Genomic DNA, 22,504 nt, shown 5'->3' with positions numbered 1-22,504 from the left:
GTAAGGCAAGAAAAAGAAATAAAAGTCATCAAGATTAAAAGGAAGAAGTAAAATTGTCTTTATTTGCAGACAACATGATTGTCTATGTAAAATATCTGATAAAATCTACCCAGAAAAATGCTACTATTACAAATAAATACATTTAGCAAGATTAAAGGATACAGTATTGATCAATATACAAAAACCAGTTGTATTTCTGTATACTTAGACTAATCACAAAATGAAATTTTGAAAAATATTATAGTATCATTAAAAATATTAAATACTTAGAAATCTGACCAAAAAAAGAAAAAATGGTATATTGGACTTCACCAAAGTTCGAACTTCTGCTCTTGGGGGGAGAAAAGCACTGTTAGGGGAATAAAAAGACTAGCTATATACTAGGAGAAAATATTTTCAAACCATATATTTTGTAAAAGACTTGTATCTAGAATATGTAAAGAACTCTTTCAACACAGTACTAAAGACAACCCAATTTTTAAATGGACAAAAGATTTGAAAAGACATTTCCGTAAAGAAGATATACAAATGGCCAATAAACGGATGAAAAATTAACTGAACACAGTCATTAGATAAATGCAGATTGAAACCATAATGAGGAGCCACTACATACCCATTGGAATGGCTAAGTTTTTTTAAACTGATCATTACCAAGTTTTGACAGAAATAGGAGAAAAGAAAACATATGTCCATAGAAAGACTTGTACATAAATAGTCATAACAGATCTATTTATAATGGGCAGAAACTGGAAGCAACTCAAATGTCCCTCAACTGATGAATGGATAAACAAAGTGTGATATAGTCATGTAATGGAATACTATTCAACATTAAAAAGTAATAAATTATTGATATACACAACAACATAGATGAATCCCAGAGTAGTTATGCTAAGTGAAAGAAGCCAGATAATAAAGGACTACACATTGAATTATTGTATTTATGTAAGGTTTTAGAAATTTCAAACTGATCTATAGTAACAAAAAGCAGACTAGTGGTTGGTGAGGAGGGAAGGAGAGGTTTCAGAGAGGCATGAAACTTGGGAGTGATGGATGTATTTAGTATGTTGATTATGGTCATGATTTGAAGGTGTACATACATGTCAAAACTTAGCAAATTGTATACTTAAAATACCTGCAGTTTATTGTATGTCATTTATGCTTAATCAAGCTGTTTGTTCGTTTGTTTGTTTTAACTGATAGTCCTCCTTGTGCTTTGGGGGAAAACAAAACTTACACTTTTAACTTTATATGTTTTCTCAACTACTTAAGTTTTTGTCACTTGCACATATTCTTTATAATAATAACAATTAGTAAAATAAGATTTTTTAAGGTATTAAGGTAGAGAATAGAAAAACAGAAGATTTAAAAAGAAATAACATAATAGACAAACTACTAGCTGATCTGATTTTTTTAAGGGAAAGTCACAGATAATAAACACAGGAAATGACGGGACATAACCGTTGAAATATTATGAAATCGTAAAAGACTACATTGTATATCTTTATATAAATAAAATTCAAAACTTGGTTGAGATGGATAATTTCCTAGAAAAATACAGTTTACCAAAATTGACCTATTAGAAATGGAAAGATTTCTATAGAAGAAGAAATCTTTAGAAGAAATGGAGCAAGTTACCAAGGAACTATCCCAAAAGAAGGACCAGGCCCAGATAACTCCATGGGGGAACTCTACCAAATCTTGAAAGGTTAGATCATCTTGAAGCTCCATAAATACTGCTCAAGAGCATTCACTTTATAAAGCAAGTCTAATATTGATATCTAAACCCGTCGAAAACAGCGAAAATTATAGACCAATATCACTTATAAATATTAATACAAAAGTGTTAAATATTTTAATAAACAGAATCCAATACCACATTGCAAAAATAATACACCATGACCAAATGGGATTAAAGGAATTTAAAGTCAGCTTAATATGCGGAAATCCACTAATATAATCTACCACATTAACAGATCTAAAGAGAAAAGTTACATGTGCGTAGACGCCTCAAAAGCTTTTGATAAAATTCAGTACCTTTCTCAGGGGGAAAAGACTCAAAAATACAGAGATTGTTGTTATTTTTTAAAGAGAAAGAGAGAGATTGAGATGAATGGATGGATAAATATAATTCATTTTAAATCCTTAATGGGAGAAACATTGAAGCAGTTCCATTATGATGAGGAACAAGGCAAAGATGTCCATTACCTCTACTACTGCTGCTCAAGATATTAGTCAATGCTGTTAGACAGTAGAAATCAGTTAGAGGCAGAATAGGGAAAGAAGTAAAATTTACCTATCTCTGTTTCCAGATAATGTAGTATACCTGGAAACCATAAAAAAAAACTATTATAAAATTTATTTTTTAAAATACAAATTCATTATAAAATTAAAGACTTTTATAAAATCAAAGACATAAAACAAAAAGCTAGAGTCAGGCAGCATATAAAATTAATACGCAGAGATTAATAGCTTTCATTTATATGAAAAACAGCCAGTTAGAAGTTAATGATAGAGAAAACCTCATTTATAATATAAGAAATAGAAAATAAAATACTTAATAAACCTAGTAAGAAATATTCAGGCTTACATAAGGAAATCTGTAAAACACTCCTGAAAGACAAAATACTATACTTGAACAAATTGAGAGACACTCCTTGCTCTTAGCTGTGACAATTCAGCATTGTAAAGCTGCCAGTCCTATCTAAGCTAGTTTATATATGAACAGACTCCTGATAAAAATAACTGCCAGCTTTTTATGGGTTTAGACAAGTCAAATTGAAGTTCATATGAGAAGCAGGACAATGCAAAAGGAAAGGCTACAAGAGATTCTAGCCCTACCGGATATTAAAGCATACTATAAAGTTTTCTTAATTAAAACAATGTGCTACAGGCCCATGAATGGGACAAACAAGCCAGCAGAATAAAAAAAAGAATCCAGGAAAGACCCAAATGTATATGAAAATACAGTATATGATAAATGTACAATCTCAAATCACTAGGGCTTTTAATAATGCTGAAACAACTGGAGAAAAGATAAATTAGAACCATACTTTATCCAGTCACCTGTTGATGGACATTTAGGCTGTTTCCATGTTTTGGCTATTGTAAATAGTGCTGCTATGAACATTGGGGTGCAGGTGTCATCCTGAAGTAGATTTCCTTCTGGATACAAGCCCAGGAGTGGGATTCTTGGGTCATATGGTAAGTCTATTCCTAGTCTTTTGAGGAATCTCCACACTGTTTTCCATAGTGGCTGCACCAAACTGCATTCCCACCATAAAAACCGACAACATAATGCCATTTGCAGCAACATGGATGCTCCTGGAGAATGTCATTCTAAGTGAAGTAAGCCAGAAAGAGAAAGAAAAATACCATATGAGATCGCTTATATGTGGAATCTAAAAAACAAAAACAAAAACAAGCAAACAAAAACAAAGCGTAAATACATGACAGAAATAGACTCACAGACAGAGAATACAGACTTGTGGTTACCGGGGGGTGGAGGGTGGGAAGGGATAGACTGGGATTTCAAAATTGTAGAATAGATAAACAAGATTACACTGTATAGCACAGGGAATATACACAAAATGTTATGATAACTCACAGAGAAAAAAATGTGACAATGAAAAAAAAAAAAAAAAAAGAACCATACTTCATACCATACACAAAAATTGGCTCTAATACAATTGACAGAAGAAAACATAACTTGGGTGTGGGGAAAGTTTTTTAACCATGAATCAAAATTCAGATGCAATAAAAGATTGACAAATTTGAACACATGGAAGAAAAAGGCCTTTGCTTGGCCAAAAAAACTTTTCCAAAAACTATTAGAAAATACCACTACCAATGTTAAAAAACAGCTGACAGAAAAATTTGCAAAGGGCTGATATTCCTGAAATATAAAGAACCCTTAAGAATTAAGGGAACAGAGACCAAAAATCTAATAGAAAATGAACAAAAGATATAAATACACAATCCCTACAAAAATAAGATATAAAAGTGATAGATCAGAAACAAATGAGATTGGTCACCTACAGAGGGAGGAGTAGAAAGTACGGGAGATTGGGGATAAGGTAGAAGGGATGGAAGTGTGGCATTTCTCCAAATATACCTTTTTATATAATTTTTATTTTTAGAACTATATTAACATTTTGTATATTCAAAAAATAGAAAGGATGAGGGAAAAGCTAAATGATACACCAACAGTAAATTAATTAGTCTAGTCTAGTCTGAATGATATACAAACAGTAAATCTAATCTAACTGCATTTCAAATAGTTTTTTCCACATTAATTTTCAAATAACTGCATTGAAGAGGGGAAGGGAGAGGATTAGTCTTAATCTCAGTAATCCTTAAAGATAGACTAGACAGAAAACCTGTGAATAAATACTGAACTCTAATTAGGTTTTTCAGAGTGGCAGGAGCTAACAGGTCTGAAACTAATGTGTGTTTCAGAGTTGAGCAAATTAATACATTGACAATGGGAGTAGGTTTCTCACTGTCAAAAAAGAGATTTTAGAAATGTCAAAGGGGATATGGTAGAATAAACTGTGATAATTGGATTGGAATTAGAGATATGAATATAAATCCATGCATCTTAATATAGATAGGATAGAAATAGGTGCATATGTTTTCTTGCTCTGTCCACAAAAAAGGTCTACAAATGATGACTCCTCAGTAAATAGTGAGAATATCTAGTGCCTGTATCTTGGCCTTTAAATACCATCCTTCATTAAAAAGATTCAGAACTCGCTGGAGTGATGGCTCATCCCATTGGGACAGTACAAGATGGACCTATAACATTTTGTTATGCCAGAAAACTAGGGAAGGGCTTAAAGAATGATAAAAATATGTCAAAAAGACACCAAAGCCAATCTATAAAGTCCCCCAGTGGCCAAGTCTGGGATAATTTGAATATTAAAATAAATGATGATAATAACTGATTATAACATGGAGAATAAGAATCCAAGAGTCCATAATGGTATAAATAAATATATGAATAAATAAATAAATGGTTAGAAGGGAAAGCTTTGCCTTACCTTATTAGAATGTCTACTAATAAAATTAGAAGGAATGATGAATTAGGAAATCTCTCTTGATGACCACCATGATTGTTTCAGGCAAGAATCATCAGTGTGTGCTAAAATTAATTAGTGAATTAATATCTGATAAGAAGAAGGATATTTATGTAGCTTCAACATATCCTTCCCCAAAATACTTACCAGTTACGAAGGGAAAATAGTAATCTTATGGTGGCGAAATCCAGCAGACAAAACCTTTAACAAGTGATCAAAATTAACATTGCTAGTAATGGGACAAATGGACATCATATGCTTCCTGATGTGATGTAAGAAGGATACAGCATCACTTCTGTGGTATTCTTGCCCAAAATGTATATCCTGCCATCTGATGGGAAACATCAGGCAAACCCAGATTGAGACATACTCATTTAAAAAAAAAAAAGTTCTGTACTCTTCAAAAATATCAAAATCATAAAGGACAAAGACTAAAGAACTATGTCAGATTGACAGAGACTAAAGAGACATTACAACTAAATGCAATATGTAAGCCTGGATTGGATTCTGGACCAAGAAATTTTTTTTTTCTTTTGCAGTAAAGGATACTAGGTAATCAACTGAAATTATACTGTAGCTATGTAAGAGATGTCATTGTTTTTAGGAAATAAGGGATAAAGAAATATTACGTCTGCAAATGAGCATCAAACTATAGTGTACACCTGTGGAGAGGGGGATAAAATATAGAATGTTAATATTTCAATGTTAAGGTTTTTTAAATTTCTAAGCTATCAGGTAAAATAGTAATACCTGATAAAAGTGGATGGTGGGTCTGTGTATGTATTATTTTCTTTACTTTTCTATATATTTGAAGTATTCATATAATATTAAAATTTTTATTTTAAATATTCCTACTAAGTTGAAATTACCATTCATTGAAGTAGACTCAAGTCTTTAGATTACAAAGTGCATTTAGGGGGAGTACCTGATTTTAAATGTTGTAATAAAATCTGATAAATTAGAAGTACTACCCTATTTAACATGGAAATACTCATCTTTATTAAAAACCTAAATGGCCTTTGGCAGTGAATTTAAGCATGTCAGGGAAGTGTCTTAAATTCAGAACTGGAGTTTCCAAATGCTACAGTTTGTGGTAAAGTTTTTGCTGGTCCCCAATAAAATGAAAAAAAAAAAAGGATAGAATAGAGATAGTGGGATTTTATAAATTTAAATTTATTCAGTTTTAAAGATTCTCTTTTATTTTGGGCTTTTACTTTCTTGTTTGATCATACATATTCTTTTGTGAAATGATAGTTATGATAAAATGGTAGCTTAAGATATTTTTTATGCCCATTCTCAGCAAAATAAGATGGGAACCCCATATTGGTTCCATTTGGAGAGATTACTGGTCTATGAAAGCTAGGAATAAGGGAACTGTATTTTCATTCCTTTTTAAATGTAAAATTTGAGAATGGAAAATTAACTATCCATAGTCAGTATTCATTGTTTTCAAAACAGAAATGACCTGTTTGCTTAAAGTGAACAGGATCCAAAAATATAAATCAAATTTTGTACCTGTAAGAAATGTACCTTTGATACAATTGAAAATACTTGGTTCACTTGTTTTTCTTTTCTGTTCCCTCTATTTTAGGGCAAACACTGTATCCTTGATGTGTCTGGAAATGCCATAAAGAGATTGCAGATTGCACAGCTTTACCCAATCTCCATTTTTATTAAACCCAAATCCATGGAAAATATCATGTAAGTGTAAATGCCTAAGGCACAGCCTCTAAGTACACATCCAGTCTGTCACTTATGAGATTGGGTAATTTAATTACCCTTCTAGCATCTCAGTTCCTTTATATGTAAAATGGAGATAGTAATAGTATACCCACCTCAGAGGGTATTGTAAGGATTAAATAAGTACCCTTAATATTAACTATCATAATCATCAGCATTAATATACTAAAGTATAAAGTAACATATTAGAAATTTGAGTTTAAATAGTCACATGTGTCTAGTACCTACTTAACTGGGCAATGCAGCTCTGAGTAACCATTAAGAGAATAAAATAATGTATAACTGCTTGCCTAATAGCAAAAAGTAGAATTTAAATACTAAAAGAAGAGAGGAATGAGCAAGTAGAAACATAGTACAGGTTTGTCAAAAAGGATATGGGTAGTAAGATAGTATAAATTAACCCAAATGTTTCATCAGTTAAATGCTAGACGAAATGGTCCAATTAAAAGACAAAAATTGTCAGAATAGAGGAATTAAAAAACAACTATTTGTAGCTTTCGTAGAAGAGGAAGAAACTTTACCTTCTACTCCTCTAGGTTCTCAGCTGGGCCTCTGTAACAAAAGACCAATTAACAAGAGAAAAGCATGCATATTTATTTAAGTTTTACATAACATGGAACCCTTCATAAAAAATGAAGACCCAAAGAAATGGTTAAACCTGAGCATTTTTATACTAGGTTAGATGAAGAGTGGAAGTGATAGGAAAATATGATAGGACCAGAGGATATTACATAATAGTAAACTAGTGGAAACTTAGCAAAGCTTATTCATGCAGCTTCCCTCCATCTTCAGAGATACAAATGCTCCTTTTCTTCAGATATAAGGAAGTCACTTCTCATATGAAGATCTTATTGACCTGCTTCAGGGAAAGGCCAGAGTCTCCTTCCTGCACCTGCCATTTTTCAGATTCCTTCAGCTTAAAATATTCAATATGTCAAGGTGCCATATTTTGGATAGTGTGCTATAAAACCCATCAACTATCTGTTGCTTCATAAGACACATTTTAAATGTTACTCTGTGGAAAGGCTGAAAGAGAATAGAAAAAAAGTATATACTATGCAAATATTAAACAAATTAAGCTGGTTTATATTGCTTTCACAGTATACTTCAAGGTAAAAAAAGTATTACCAGATATAAAGAGGGACATTGATAAAAGTGAAAGGTTCTCTCTATCAGGAAGATATGTTTATACATTTCTTTGTACTTTTAAAAGCACAGTTTCAAAATACCTAAAGCACAAATTGACAACAACACGGGAAAAATAATACTAATTCTGCAATCATGGTGAACTTACCAATCACAAAATAATAGAATAAGAAAACAGACAAAAAATCAGTAAGGGTATAGAACAACAGAAATTAGGAACTTTACCTAACTGACACATGTAGACCACTGCCCTCAACGTCTGTATAATTTATACCTTAATTTCAAATGCAGTTAGAACAATTACCAAAACTATATGCTAAGCCACAGATTTAAAGTTATTAAAAACAAATATTCTCTGACCATGATGAAATTAAAATAGTAGTAAATAATAAAAAGATCACTAGAAAATCCCAAATATTTGGAAATTCTTAATGGGTCAGAAGAAATCTCACCATGTTAACAAATGTTTTGAACTCAGTGGTAATAAAATTGTCAAGTAAATAAATTAGGAGGATGTAGTAGCATATAAAATAAACATATGGTAGAGAGGATTAACAAAACGAAAAATACTTACTTTGAAAATACTATAAACTGTTAATAAGAAAGATCAAGAAAAGAAAGTTTAAAAGGCATATCTAATATTAGAAATGAAAATGGGACTATCACTACACATATAGTAGACATTAAAAATGTTAACACAAGCAACCCATAGAAAAATGAGTAAAGAACTTAGATACTGCACAAAAGAGGATCCAAACAGTCAATCAACACTTTAGATAGTTCTCATAGAAATGCAAGTGAAAACCACAGTGTCGTATACTAACACCCATATGCCAAAAGAGCTAAGATGAAAAAATAAATGTTGGCAAGGATATGGAGTAACTGAAACTCATAGTACTAATAAGAATATAAATTGGTACATCCACATTGGTAAACTGTTTACAGTATCTCCTAAAGCTGAACATGCATATAACTTAAATACTAAATAGAAATATTTACTTATGTTTACCAAAAACATGTACTGGATTAGACAGAAATACTGTACTAAATAATCAAAAACTTGAAGTTATCCAAATACCTATCAGTGTGTAGATAAATTATGACATGTTCACACAATGAAATACTCTACAGTAATGAGAATGAGCAATCTCCAACTACACACAAAAGTATAGAAGAATATCACAAACATAATTTGAGTTTTTTTTAAAAACCCAGACTTAAAAGTATATGTACTCCATGATCCCAAATTTCATCGTTGCTTATGGAAATCAGATAGGGGATACTCTTTGAAAGGTAGATTGGTAACTGAAGTGAACACACCCAGATTCTGAGGTGCTGGTGTAATATTCTAGATCTTGATCTAGGTACTAGATATACAGGTAAGCGTAAGTTTCAGAAAACTCATCAAGATGTACATTTATGATATTCCTCTTTTATGTTTGAAAGTTATACTTCAAAACAATCTGAAGAAATAGAATAGGAAAAAAAGAAATAGAAAATCTAGGCTCATGCCTACCAAAGAACTTGACTCTGTTATGAAAAGTCTTCTCATAAGTAAAACATTAAGCTAAGAGGACTTACTGAATTCTACCAAAAGCTAAGAAGTAATGCACACGGGCATTTTCCAGGATAGACCGTATGTTAGGCTGCAAAAGTTGATCTTCAAAAAGATCAACAAAAATAACAAACCTTTAGGTAAACAGAATTAGAATAAGGGGGAAAAAAGAAGACTCAGATTACTAAAATCTGAAATGAAAGTAGAGACATTATTACTGATTCTACAGAAATAAAGAAGATTATAAGAATACTGTGAACAATTGGGCAACAAAAAAATGAATAACCTAGATGGACAAATTCCTGGAAACACAAAACCTACCAAGACTAAATCACAAAGAAACAGAAAATCTAAATAGACCAATAACTATAGTAAGTTATATGTATTTTATACATATATATCATTCTGTACTAAGGAAATTGAATCAGTAATCAAAAACTTCCAACAAAGAAAAGCTCCTGATCTGATGGCTTCCCTGGTAAATTTTAACATTTAAAAGAAGAACTAATGTCAGTCCTTCCTAACTCTATGTGATATGACTAGCATTACTTTGATACAAAAGCCATACAAAGACACTACAGGAAAAGAAAACTGCAGACCAATATTCCTTATGATCATTAATGCAAAAATGTATGGAATCCTTCTGTCATTCCAAGTTTAAAACTACATATTCAGTGACTAAATATAGTTTTTAATGACATTAAGATTCTCAACAGAGCTCAACTTTTCGTGATTTTATACGTATCTTCTCTCCTTTATCATCTTTATTCAGAAGTATTATAATGTAGTAATCACCAATTTCTAAATTTATTTGCATAGGGAAATGAATAAACGTCTAACAGAAGAACAAGCCAGAAAGACGTTTGAGAGAGCCATGAAACTGGAACAAGAATTTACTGAACATTTCACAGGTTGGCATCAGTGTAGTAATGCCCTTTATGATAGAATCTTGCTTTGGAGCCATATGAACTGACCCATTACAAAAGATTTTGAACTATGCCCACATTTACCAGTAGTAATAATAAGTGTTACCATTTTCAGAATAATTCACCTAATCTAGGCTGTGGTGATGAGGAATATTGAAATTTAATGTTTCTTAGGTTGATGATAAAGACAGGAGTGTACAGGAATAATTCATACTTGACTAGAAGAAAGCATTCAGACCTGATTTCTTCTATGAAACTAACTTTTCTCTTATACTACATAAGTTTTGATCCATTTTAAGATGTTATTCATTTAAAAAGAAAAAGGGGGTAGAAATTCCCAAATAATCTTCCCTTACTTATTCTTTAAATTATTCTTTTGGACAAGTTTTTGTTATTATTTATTTGTTTGAAATAATGATTAGTTTATATTTGTATCATTCATATTAAGTATTATTAAGTGTCATGGTGTTGTAACCTGTGTGGTTTTTTTTTTTTAATAATTTCAGACTTACAGAAAAATCACAGGAATAGAACCAGCAATTCTCATATACTCTTTACCCATATTCCCCAGATGTTAACATTTTACCACATTTACAATTTTTCTCTGAAATATTTAAGTGAAAGTTGCAGTTAACTCTTTTTACATCTAAATACTTCAGTGTGTATTTCCCAGATACACAAAACAAAGTAAAAAATCACCAAATCTTGCCTTCTGATAAATTTTTAAAGTAAAATTTTTCTATTTGTAAAATATTTTTCTATTTTACAAAAAGAAAATTTTTTCTATTTTATAAATAGAAAAATTAATGAACGTTTTTACTAATCAAACAGTACATGAAATGATATCTCTTCCTGATTGAGTATATATTTCTAAGAAATAGCTTCCACTCTTTCACCAGTAATTGTAATGGTGAAGATAGACAATTAATGGAGGTTTCTGATTTTGTTTCTGTCATTGCAGCTATTGTACAGGGAGATACGCTGGAAGACATTTACAACCAAGTGAAGCAGATTATAGAAGAACAGTCTGGTCCTTACATTTGGGTTCCAGCAAAAGAAAAGTTATGAGGACTTGATGTTTCTCTGTTTCTCTTTTCCACAATCTCACTTTCTTTGACACTTCTTTGCCCTTTTCTTCTGGAGTCTGTCTTCAGTACTTCTGTGTTGAATCATATTCCACTCATCATGGTCTGCAGTTGCACTTATTTTTAACATCTTACTGTCTCCTTCAAATTGTAGCATCTGTATTATTTTGTGTCACCATTCGTTTGTGGCCATTTTTCATAACTGAAGACAGAATGGCCTGACCAGCTATTAATAGCTTTTGGGGAGATGGGGAAATTGTGGTAAAATTCCTTAATGTTTAAGGGAAAGTAACTTTAAGAGATTTTCGGAACAGCTTTATATACATTCTTTTCAAATTTCAATATAAATGAAAGAAAAGTGGTTTTAATCAGTGATTTAGTAAACTTTGAGCAACGATGCACGCTTAGCTTTAATAGCATGGTTTGGCCAATATATTAGCTCTCAAGTCCTTTTCTCAATTGACTTCTGTTATCAAAGCAAATATTTCATTAGAAACAAATAAGGCAAGCATATGTTTTTTAATTTCACAATTAATATCTGGTTTAACTTCCGTAATTTCACAAGGGATATTCATTTTTCATAAGAGTTCTTCTTAAAGTCTTTTATTGTTTGAGGGTTTTTTCCCCCCAATAGATTTGCTAGGAATAACAATGTTTAAATGTTTTTAATTTTCTTGTGCAACACTATTTATAGTGTCTTACCTAAGTTCATATATAATGATCATCACATTTTCTGAATTGAGGCCATGTTTAGGTGCTAGGGGAGCTCACCTTTTACACATAAGGTTGAGAAAATTTCATAGATACAAATACAGAACAGTCATTACAGTGGTGATGTAGTAATCATTATGACAAAGGGAAAGGAGTCCAATTCATAGTCTAAAACTTTAAATGTATTCTTAGGGGTCAGATTTTAATGAATATTTTACCCACAATAACTATTTTGTTATAATAAATATATATATATATAAATATATATAAACTTTCTTTAAACTCTGTAACTATGGGAATTATTTTCTTTACATAGTTGCACACACAAACATATATTTAAGATATATTTTTTTTCTTTTGCCACCTACTCTTAACTTTTCGTTTGGTTTTTAAATTAAATATTAATTGATTAGACTTTATCTTCCTTAATCATGTGAAATGAAAATAGGGGTATGGTGGTTGCGGAAAGAAACCTTTAGGGAAATTAGGTTATAAGTAAAAATACAGGCATGTTCTCCTCTTTTCTACAAAAGTTTTCAATTGGTTCCTGGTTGGTTTTTTGTGGGGTTTTTTGTTTTTTGTTTTTTGGAGGGGGGTTGTTGTTACCGTTGTTCTTGTCATTGGTTTGGATTTGGTCTCCGCTTCTCTTTCCAGTTTTTCTTTCATTAATAGGCAAATAGGCAAAAGCCTCATGTGTATGAGTGTTTTCCCCTCAGACTGCACACCTTTCATCTCTCGTAGCTGCTCTGCAGTAGAGTTGCACAGATCCTCATGGTGAGCAACTAAGAAATTTTAGTGAAAAGTAGATAATTTCAGAATTCAATTTCTCTGGTCTTTTTATATATTAATAATATTGTTTGGCTTCCCATTGCTTTTTTGGAGTTGTTTATTAAATATATGTTTTTGACAGCCTCTTCATTACAGTTTCTTAAACAAATGAGTACTGCTTTGTAAAGAATTATCAATATTATCCATTCCATTTATGAGAAAGAGGAGAACAGCTAATAAACTTTATTGTAAAATCTGTATGTTAAATGTGTCTTGTATTCTGAAAAAAAAAACTATTTTAACAAGCTAGCATTTTCTTGGAAGTTTGGTGCATCACATAATCTGTAAACTGAATTCAATAGTCATTAAGCAACCTAATCAAATTTCTTCTGTAGGTTTTAGAATTGAGTATGTTAACACATTGACATATATACCATAGCTGTTATATGCCAAATATAAGTTGTTACCAAACATAAACATATTAGAAGAAAATTACTGTAAAATGATCTCAGGAGCCCCAGAAATCACCTTATAGCAAAGTGGCATAAGTCATTTTGAAATATTTATTGATCAAATGTTTTAAAATATCAAGAGGTTATAAAATGATACCATTTATGTGTTAAAATGTATATTACATTGCTTTCTGAATGTCCTTGTTAAGTAATTTTTTGTAAGAAAATACTAACATTTGTGCACCTTTCTAGATTGTATAGAATTATTAATAAAAGTACTAATTGCTTAGTACTGCTATGCAACAGCCACTTTAGTATATTATCACTTATTTTTTCAAAAGAAATAAGAGTGACTAGCCCCACTGTAAGGCTTAAACACAATCACTTGGCCAAGATTACTTAGCTAGTAAATGGCAGTACTGGGTATTGGTATCAAAATCTCTCTGCCCCAAGTTCTTTCTAATATACTATGCTGCCTCATTTTTCAGCCCCAACTATGTAAGGTGCTGTGACTTACTGTCATGTTAGTGCCCCTTTACATATAAGGATAGACTTAGATGAAGGTCCTTGCCCAGAGTCACGCAATAAGTAAGGACAGACCCACAGAACAAGTCACTCCCATCACAGCTCGAAGTACTATTTCTAGGAAACAAGTTAGCCTAACACTGTCACAGTGACATACAAGGAAAGAACCTCTTTAGAACCAAAAATGGGACACTATTCATTAGGGGGGAAAAGTCCACTATTCTGAGTCACAGGGAATAATACTATTTTGAATGTTTTATGAAATACTGTATATTTTTAACATGCTTCTTAATACTCTTAAGTTGGCAAAAATGTAAATACACATCTCTGGTTGCTTTCCTACTCCATATCTGCATGGAGCTCTTCAAAAAATGATGGACGTGAATTTGACAGGTTCATTCCAGCAGCGTACACTCTGGTCAACAAATACCTGCTGAAACACTACCTAGTATTTAAATGCCGAAGGTGGCAATTTGAGGACTTTAATAATGAAGATAATTTGTTTTCTAAAGTGTTAGGCAGTTACCTTCTAAGATTCTGCCTTGAATACTCGATTCACAGGTGGTAGAACGAGCCCAGGGATCCCTGTGTCCTTGTAGAAGTTGCTCTGTGAATCAGGAGCAGGGCCGGGAGTAGAGCTTTTAACACTTGGCTCCTGGAACAGTGTTTTTTCTACTATTCCAGTTCCTTCTCCTCCCATGTTGCAAGCTGAATTTAGTGGGCAGTTCAGTTCCTCAAGATTTGAATTACTGATTAAAAGAAAGTAAATTTTAGTGAACTTCAGAGATTTTATTGAAGTGGTCCAATTTGAAAGACATCAGGGAAGAACACAAATGTTAGGCCAATGTTGAAGATTCCATTTATCTTGAATTGCACAGCGTAGTTCTCATTGGCTTTGGCTGCAGAGTACTATAATGTGAAGAATGTGGGCTATGGAATCAGAGCTTGATTTGAATGCCAACTTTGCCACTTACTGGTTATATAACATTAGTTGGGCAAGTCATGTCATCCCTCTTTCTGTTTACTTACCTGTAAAATGGAGATATTTTGAGAATCAGTAAGGATACAAATAAAGGGGAGCACTCCAAAAGTTAATTCCTTTTTCCTTTGGAATCAGAAGCCTGGAATTGTTCTAACTCCCCTTGTACAAATTAACCTGAGCCTTCATTTTGCCATATTTTAAATGAGACTTGACTGACTACCTTGCAGGATTGTTAGTAAGGATGAAATAAAGCAGTGTGTACACAACACCGACCACAGCGTCTGATACTTGACTCTCAGTATCTGTTCTTCCCCTTGCTCTGGAGTGTATTTATGGTCTTTTCTCGGAAGACTGAAAAAGAATATGGTCCACCATTCTTCATCACCTATAGAGAAATTTTGACAGAGTTTTAGTTAAGAAATTACATTTCTGTCCTTAGAATCATGTTTACTCATCTCTTCTAAGGATTCCTACTCTTTGTCAGAGATGCTGTGACTGTGACCTACTGTAACTCAGCCTTAAACATGGAACTAGGAGACATCAAGCTTTCATAAAGCCATTCTTAAGTCTGTGCACAGTGTTAGGCCCTACAGTCCCTAGCAATTCTCCAGAACATTAATTATTGAGAGTCTACAAGCAGGCCTGGAAAAAATTACTTAAATTGCCCAGATAAGATACATTTTCTTTCATTCAACTTAACTAAAAATAAAATAGTCACTACTTATTCACTGACTAGTTTCTCATTGATTTTCCACTAGTACCACCTCTTTCTCCATTGCACCCCCAAATGTGGTTACCTGAGAGCTGGCAAAACGAATCCTAGTCTGCTAAACAGCATTGTGAGCATAATTGGTTGTCAGGTGAACTGGTATTGTTTGAGACTTTTAGGAACAGGTTCTAAACCTTACAAGGGAAGATTTCACACTAGGATTTTTCTAGCAGTTTCTATTACGATGATAGTAGTAAACAGATGTGGGAAGAATTAGGGGGAGGAGACCAGAGGATAGAGAAGACTGGAATTCTCTCACCATCTCTTCAGTTTACTTTTTATTGAAGTATATATATATATAAGGCATTAGTATCATAAGTGTACATATACCTCAGTGAATTTTTACAACCAACATTGCCCATGTAATAACCAGCATGAAGCTCAAAAAAACAAAGCATGACCAGCACCCCAGGCAACCCCCCTCAGCTCACTCCCAGTCACTACTTCCTACTGCAAGGGAAGCTACTATCCTAGCTTTCTTACTATATACACTTTTTATTTTTTTTTTATTTACAGTAAAATTACGGTGTACAATTCTGTAAGTTTTGACACATGCATAGAGTCATGTAACCACCCCCACAATCAAGAATACAGAACAGTTTCATTATCCCCAAGACGTCTCTCATTCTTACCCCTATGTAGTCAATAACTCCTCCAAACCCCAACTTCTGACAATCACTGATCTTTTCTCTGCCTAAACTAGTTTTGCCTTTCCCAGAATGTCATATAAATGGAATGATATCATATGTAGCATTTTGGGTGTGCTTTCTTTCATTTAGCCAGATGCATCCAAGATTCATCTGTTACTGCACATACCAGTAGTTAATTTTCATTACTGAGTAGGATTCCATTTTATGAATATACTGCAATACACTTATCCATTCACTGACTGAAGGACTTTCAGATTGTTTCCAGTTTTTCCCACTATGTCCTTGTACTTCATTACAACCACAGGCCTGCAGGAACAAGGATCAAAGCCAGAAATGGGTCTCTGATCCGACAGCCATGACAGGCCTTCCCCCACCTCCCCTTCATCTCCACCGTGAGCACCGCCATGGTAGTTGCACAGGAGCCTATCATCCTAAAACAAACTTTAAATGCAGAATAATAGATCCTAGGAGGCTGTTTACAAAACAGACTTACGCCTAATGTAGGAGACTGCTAGAATAAGCAGTTCAGAATTTGTAGAATTTCAAATTCCCAGGAATAACACTCAGATGATTCAGTAGCTGGATGTGCCAGATTCTCATTGCGAGTGTCCTAAGGGAAGTATAGTCTGTTTAGGATAGTAGTAAATGAGGAGAAAGTAATCTGAGCAAAAGATGAAAACAGCTATTTGTCAAATGTGAAATCATCTGATAGCCTTGTAATTTAGAAAACAGACCATGGAGACAGCCCTAATCTTTTAAGAAAATCTAGTTCATTGAACATCAAAGGACTGTGGTTTGTTTTTTAAAATTATTAACTACCAATTTTCTTTAGGTGATAACCTCTCTGCATCTTATTAAATATGGCTAATATTATGTAATTAGAAGAAATCTAATTCTAGTGTAGTGTACTTAGATTCCAATCTTTGAACCAGAGCTGGCCCCCTGATTAATTGGTTTGACTCTCAACCTTTTTGCATGCACATAGCACACTCAGCCTTGCAGATCTTTTCCATTCTTATCACGATATGACTTGATTTCTCACAAGTGTGTTTAAAAAAAAATCCTTTAAACTGGTCATTCTCTTAAACTGGTTCTAGGTTAAACCTTAGGAACTACCTGGTGTTTACCCAAGGTAGGAATAAAGTAGTCCAACATATCATCCCTACTTCTGCTAATCAGCTGTTGATGACAAATTTCATTTGGACAGTTTTTCACTACAGTAGAATAATTTTTTTTAATTATATAGAAGTTAGTGCAAAAAGCAACTAGCATGTGAAACAAGATATAGTGAATTTTCTGGTGGAAGGAAAGATTAGAACCAGTGATGTAATCTTTCTTGAGGATGTCTAAAATTGGGTTCATTTACCTCACAGATGGAAGAACTAAAAACAAGAGGAAAGTCCCATATGTTCCACACTATAAATCTCTACAAAAAGATCTTCTAAATCTTGTGAGAGTCATTTGATCAAAAATATCTACTTTCCTAGTGGTGTTTAAGACTAGGAAAGCTATCTCTTAATGATAGATCCATTTCTTTCTCTGAAAGTTTAGTGCTTTGTTCAGATCTGGTTTACCTGACTTTCCTCACTACTTCCTCATTAGGAAAAAGCTTTATTAACCTAACTTTTTCTACCTATGGCTAATAATAGTTGTACTTAATAGAATATTCTCTCCATCACTTAAGTTTTTAACCTTAGTGCTACTTGACATTTCTCTTCCTCAAATATCTAGTCACTAGATACTGTTGATTATTCCTTAACATCATATCTTTATTGCTATTATTTCTGTTGTCGTCACTCTAATCCAGGTCCTTAACCCACCCTCACCCCTAGGCCTGGATTATTGCAGTGGCCCCTTAAACCATCTCCCAACCTCTGATTGCTTCCTTGTTATCCAGTCATCCATCAGATGACTTTTCCTCAAATGCAACCTGAATTGTGTGACTCCTCTCCTCAGTGACCTTCATGAGTTCTAAATCCAAACTAATCAACTTACCTGTATAGTATAGTTCCTGGAATATGTGGTTAACAAATCACCTACCATCACCTACGTCCCCAGCCATCCTTCTTACTCACACACCCTCTGTAGGGCTTGTCTTGTGGCTGGTGGTCATGCAAATTCCTACTGTACTAACTGCTGTCCCCCTTACCCAAGTCCTCTTATCAAGGCTCTACATTTCTTCAAGGACCACCCTTATTCCCTCCTGCAGAAGCCTTCCCAGTTATAGCTCTTGATGCCTGAATTCCTGCAGTGCTTACTGGGTATCCACTTAATACTGAGCATGTGCTGCCTTTACAGATTAGGTGGCCTTCTCCTTGTATTCCTCTGCCCCAGTGAAGTGCCCATGGCAGGTGATGACAGCACACAGCTCTTCTACCTGCAGGTCTCCATACAGCATGGTCATCTTCAATGCTGTGGTTTTTAATGGGATGAAAACAGTCTTGTATAAGTTTGAAGGGCAATGACTTTATTTACAAGCTAGTAGAGTTGGGGGCATGGAGAAGGGGCTGGGAGTACATAAAAAGTTCTGACTATAAGTCTCTAAATTAGCTAAAATTTTTAATTACAGTCCTTTCTTTCTGGTTCCTAGTATAATAATCTTCCTTCCTGAGCATGCTTTGTGACTTTTTTCTTTTTATATCAATTTTATCTTCCTTGTACATATGTTTTCATTTTAAGTCATCTGAAACCCTCCTCGGAAGTAGCTGGGATATGAATAATTTCTCTGAAAGTCTTAGTGATAGAGCCAAATATAGTATTCTTGATTGTACTTCTTTACTCTTTAGCCTCCTTTACACTAATTTCCACTCAGATTAAATCTTATATGAATGAAATAGATGGAGATTTATTAATGGCTTTAAAACCCTATCTTCGAGTTAATCTTGAAGACTTTTAATCTTATAAATTTTAAAGTCTGGATTGCAGGGAGAATTTTCAGGGGGGAAAAATCTTTTGTGGATTGGTTACCAATATACTGAGCTCCAGGAGGAGAGACTTACCCTTGAATGCAGGTCTGACTGAGTTGGAACGTTTCCCACCCCTCTTCTTACCCATCTTCAAGGAAGAATAATTTTCTCTTTTCCTTTCAAGATCACCCTCTGCTTGTCCTTCTGCTCTTATTCCTCACATCTTCTTCAATTACCTTCTTTTTGTTAGGTAGGCTACTTGTGCTCTAACTATACGATCAAATCTCTCCTATCCTATAAAAACTTTCCCTTAGCCGCAAATCTCCTCCTTTCTTAGTCAGATATCTTGAAAGAGACACACTGTCTACTTTTCACTTATAATAATATTCACTGAGTGCCCACTTACTCCAGACGATGCTAGACATTGGGAACGGTGGCAGACAAGACGTCACACCAGCCCTGTGGAGTTCAGCCTCCTGGTCAAGCCTCAGCCCTTGCCATGACACTGAAACGGCTCAGACAAAGCTTCTGGGGGACTCCCAGTCCCCAAATTCTGTGGCTCTTCTCAGCATCCCCTCTCACCAATATGAGACACCTTAACGATGGTAACATCGTGAAACCTAATAGTTCACACTTAGAAATCATCCTCCTTGTCCAAGGCCCTGTGATGAGTACAGAGAATCTGCCTTTGAAAAGCTTACACATAGAATATTATGTAGCCCAAATACACATGGCTTCCCCTAAGTTCAGTTTCATTGGAAAAATACTTTTAAAGAGGCTTTTATTCACAAAACTTGTTCAGTATGTCTACCATTGATCTCAACAAACAAATTCAGATGTATTAAACAGCAAATACTCAGGAAGTGACTTCAGGAGTAAGAATGTAATGTCCTTTGATAACACTTTTACTGCTGCAAATATTCACCATTCCTGATTACCCTGTGCACACCAGCCCTTCCAAGTGTCCCCCAGAATAAAATTGGACTTTTCGTTAGTCATAGACATGACAGCCCATAGAAATAGAAAGATACAAATTATGGTTTGTTTGTTGAATAAAAATATGAATTTTCCTAAGATTTTAGGTAAAAGAATTGTTCATCTGTTTTGCTGGTTCATTAGCCCCCATCTGCCAATACAGGTTCTCTGCTCCCCGTCACCCTCTTCTTTCTGAGTCCCCAGAGGCTATATTTAGATAGCGTCTCCTACTCTCCGTCAATTGCATGACAAGCAAACTCCTGAATCCTTGGAGAACCAGGACTGTGTTTCTGGCAGAGAAAGACTCTCTGTAGTTCGTATTATGGTATAGGGTCAGGGGGTCCCAAAGCAGTGTTGCTTCAGCCCAGCACCTTACAGAATTATTAGTGAAGCCAGCTCTCATATTTCATACTCTCCCTCTAACTTCAGTATGAATCCAGAATGGGAATCAAATGGTCCTCAGTGCTTCTGCTCCTCTGTAAGGCTATTCCTGTGTTAAGTTACTGTCTCATTATTCCCTCATTGCATCCCACCGATTCCTCTGATACACCCAGGTATGTCTGCACCCCAGAAACAGGAAGATCAGGGCTCAAACTGAGACAGAGTTCCCCATTACACACAGGTATCAATACAAAGCTATGTCCATGCTAAGGCCAGGCAAATGGGTCTGATGTAGAAGCCCCTGGAGCCCAGCAACAGCAAGGTCCCATATGAGTCACAGTTGAGGAATGACTCCTGAGAGACTAGGAAAGGACCCACTGTGAATGAGCTCACCCAAGCTGTTAGCTTGTAGCTGATTGATACCTTATCAGTGTCACCTGGAGTTTCACTAAAGGAATGACTTAATGAACACAAATTCCACCAATAACTTCTGGTTGCTCCTAGAGTGTGACAGAGTGAGCCTGTTCATCCTCACAGGGTGAGGCTTGCTAAGGAAACTTATTTATTCCATCCCTTAGTTCAAGCCATAGCCCCTCTGCCAGGGCCACCTGCTAGTCTATTTGTGTGAATTACAGAGGTGCCCCCTCCTCCATGGATCCAGTTGGGGATGAAAAAAATGCTTCCACCAGACAAGCCCCCCTGATATTCTCCAGAGCAGATAGCAACTGAGGGAAGAAGAATGGCATATCAGAGCCACCATGATCTGCCTTTTACAACGGAAACTGAAGTCCAGAGAGGAGAGCGAAACTTGCCTGAGGTCACACAGGGAGTCAATGATAACAAAAGAGTACAGCTCCTGAAGCCCATGGAACTTCCACTGATCATCTTGTCTGATAAGCAACAGGTTCATAGCCCAATCGGAGGAGCAGGGCTTCCTTCCCCAGGGAACAGAGCAGGCTCAAGGACTGACAAACTCAGACCCAGGGGTCCTCTGTCTCTCACTCAGTGTTCTCCTTACACATTCTCTAGCCAAACAGGGAGGATCTCATTCCCAGGTACTCATGGGGAAGGAGGGTGATGACAAAAGATGAGGACATTGATGGAGCTGGATCACTGAGTAACAGTTTCTGCAGTCCATTCCCCACAGCCACAGTATACATAGAGAACTGCAATTCTGGTCTTCTAGAGTGGTGCTTTCTCAAATCCTGCCATGCACCAGAATCAAAAATAGATTGTTGATTGTCTACCCCTAGAATTTTTGACTCAGTAGGTTGGACATGGGCCTAAGAATCTACATATCTGACAAGTTCCAGGTGATACTGATGCTGCTCATTTGGGGACCACACTTTGAGACTCTCTGGCCTAGACAAATAGAAAACCCTTTCATCCCTCACCTTCTTCACTCTTTTCCTCCTCTCATCCCCCTCTTTGTCATTTTCTGCTTCCTCTTCCTCCCCATCTTTGGTCTCCTTCCCATCTTCCAAAGTATGATGGAATGAGCCAAGCTCTGCCAGACACCTGGGTTTTAGGTCCAGCACTGTTACTGACTAAATGTGTGACCCAAGGCAAGTCACTTTCCCTCTCTAGGGCCAAGAAGGGGCAGTGAGAGACCCCCACTGCCAGCTCCTCCCCAGCCAGGACCACATCAACCTGGGTTCATCTTTGTACCCCCAGATCCTTTATGCAATATTTGCTTGAAGAGATGCTGGTGAACGAATTCAATTGCCTTCGAGCTTCCTTCCTGCTCAGGCCCTAGGATTCTGACTTCTTCCTTCCAAATCCGAACATTTCCCCTTTCCAGTTGGACATGATGTTTGGGGTCTTTCTAAGACAAGAAGAGGGGAGGATGCTGTGGAAT

At 34.9% G+C, this 22,504-nt stretch overlaps 1 protein-coding gene across 9 annotated transcripts in view; it reads left to right on the top strand.

The window, feature by feature from the left end:
• DLG1 (discs large MAGUK scaffold protein 1) overlaps positions 1–13,267 on the top strand; it is a 228,975-nt gene extending 215,708 nt beyond the window's left edge. For all 9 annotated transcript variants that reach the window (XM_032481581.1, XM_032481590.1, XM_032481574.1 and 6 more), the window contains 3 exons: positions 6,667–6,776; positions 10,336–10,427; positions 11,404–13,267. In XM_032481581.1, coding sequence (XP_032337472.1) covers positions 6,667–6,776; positions 10,336–10,427; positions 11,404–11,510 — 309 coding nt within the window. In that variant the 3' untranslated portion in view covers positions 11,511–13,267. The remainder of the gene's footprint in view (positions 1–6,666; positions 6,777–10,335; positions 10,428–11,403) is intronic.
• The last annotated feature ends 9,237 nt before the right edge of the window (positions 13,268–22,504 follow it).

Source organism: Camelus ferus, chromosome 1 (genome assembly GCF_009834535.1).
Source record: "Camelus ferus isolate YT-003-E chromosome 1, BCGSAC_Cfer_1.0, whole genome shotgun sequence".
NCBI lineage: Eukaryota > Metazoa > Chordata > Mammalia > Artiodactyla > Camelidae > Camelus > Camelus ferus.
Note: the sequence above shows the minus strand (reverse complement) of the source record. Positions and strands in the feature narration are given on the sequence as shown.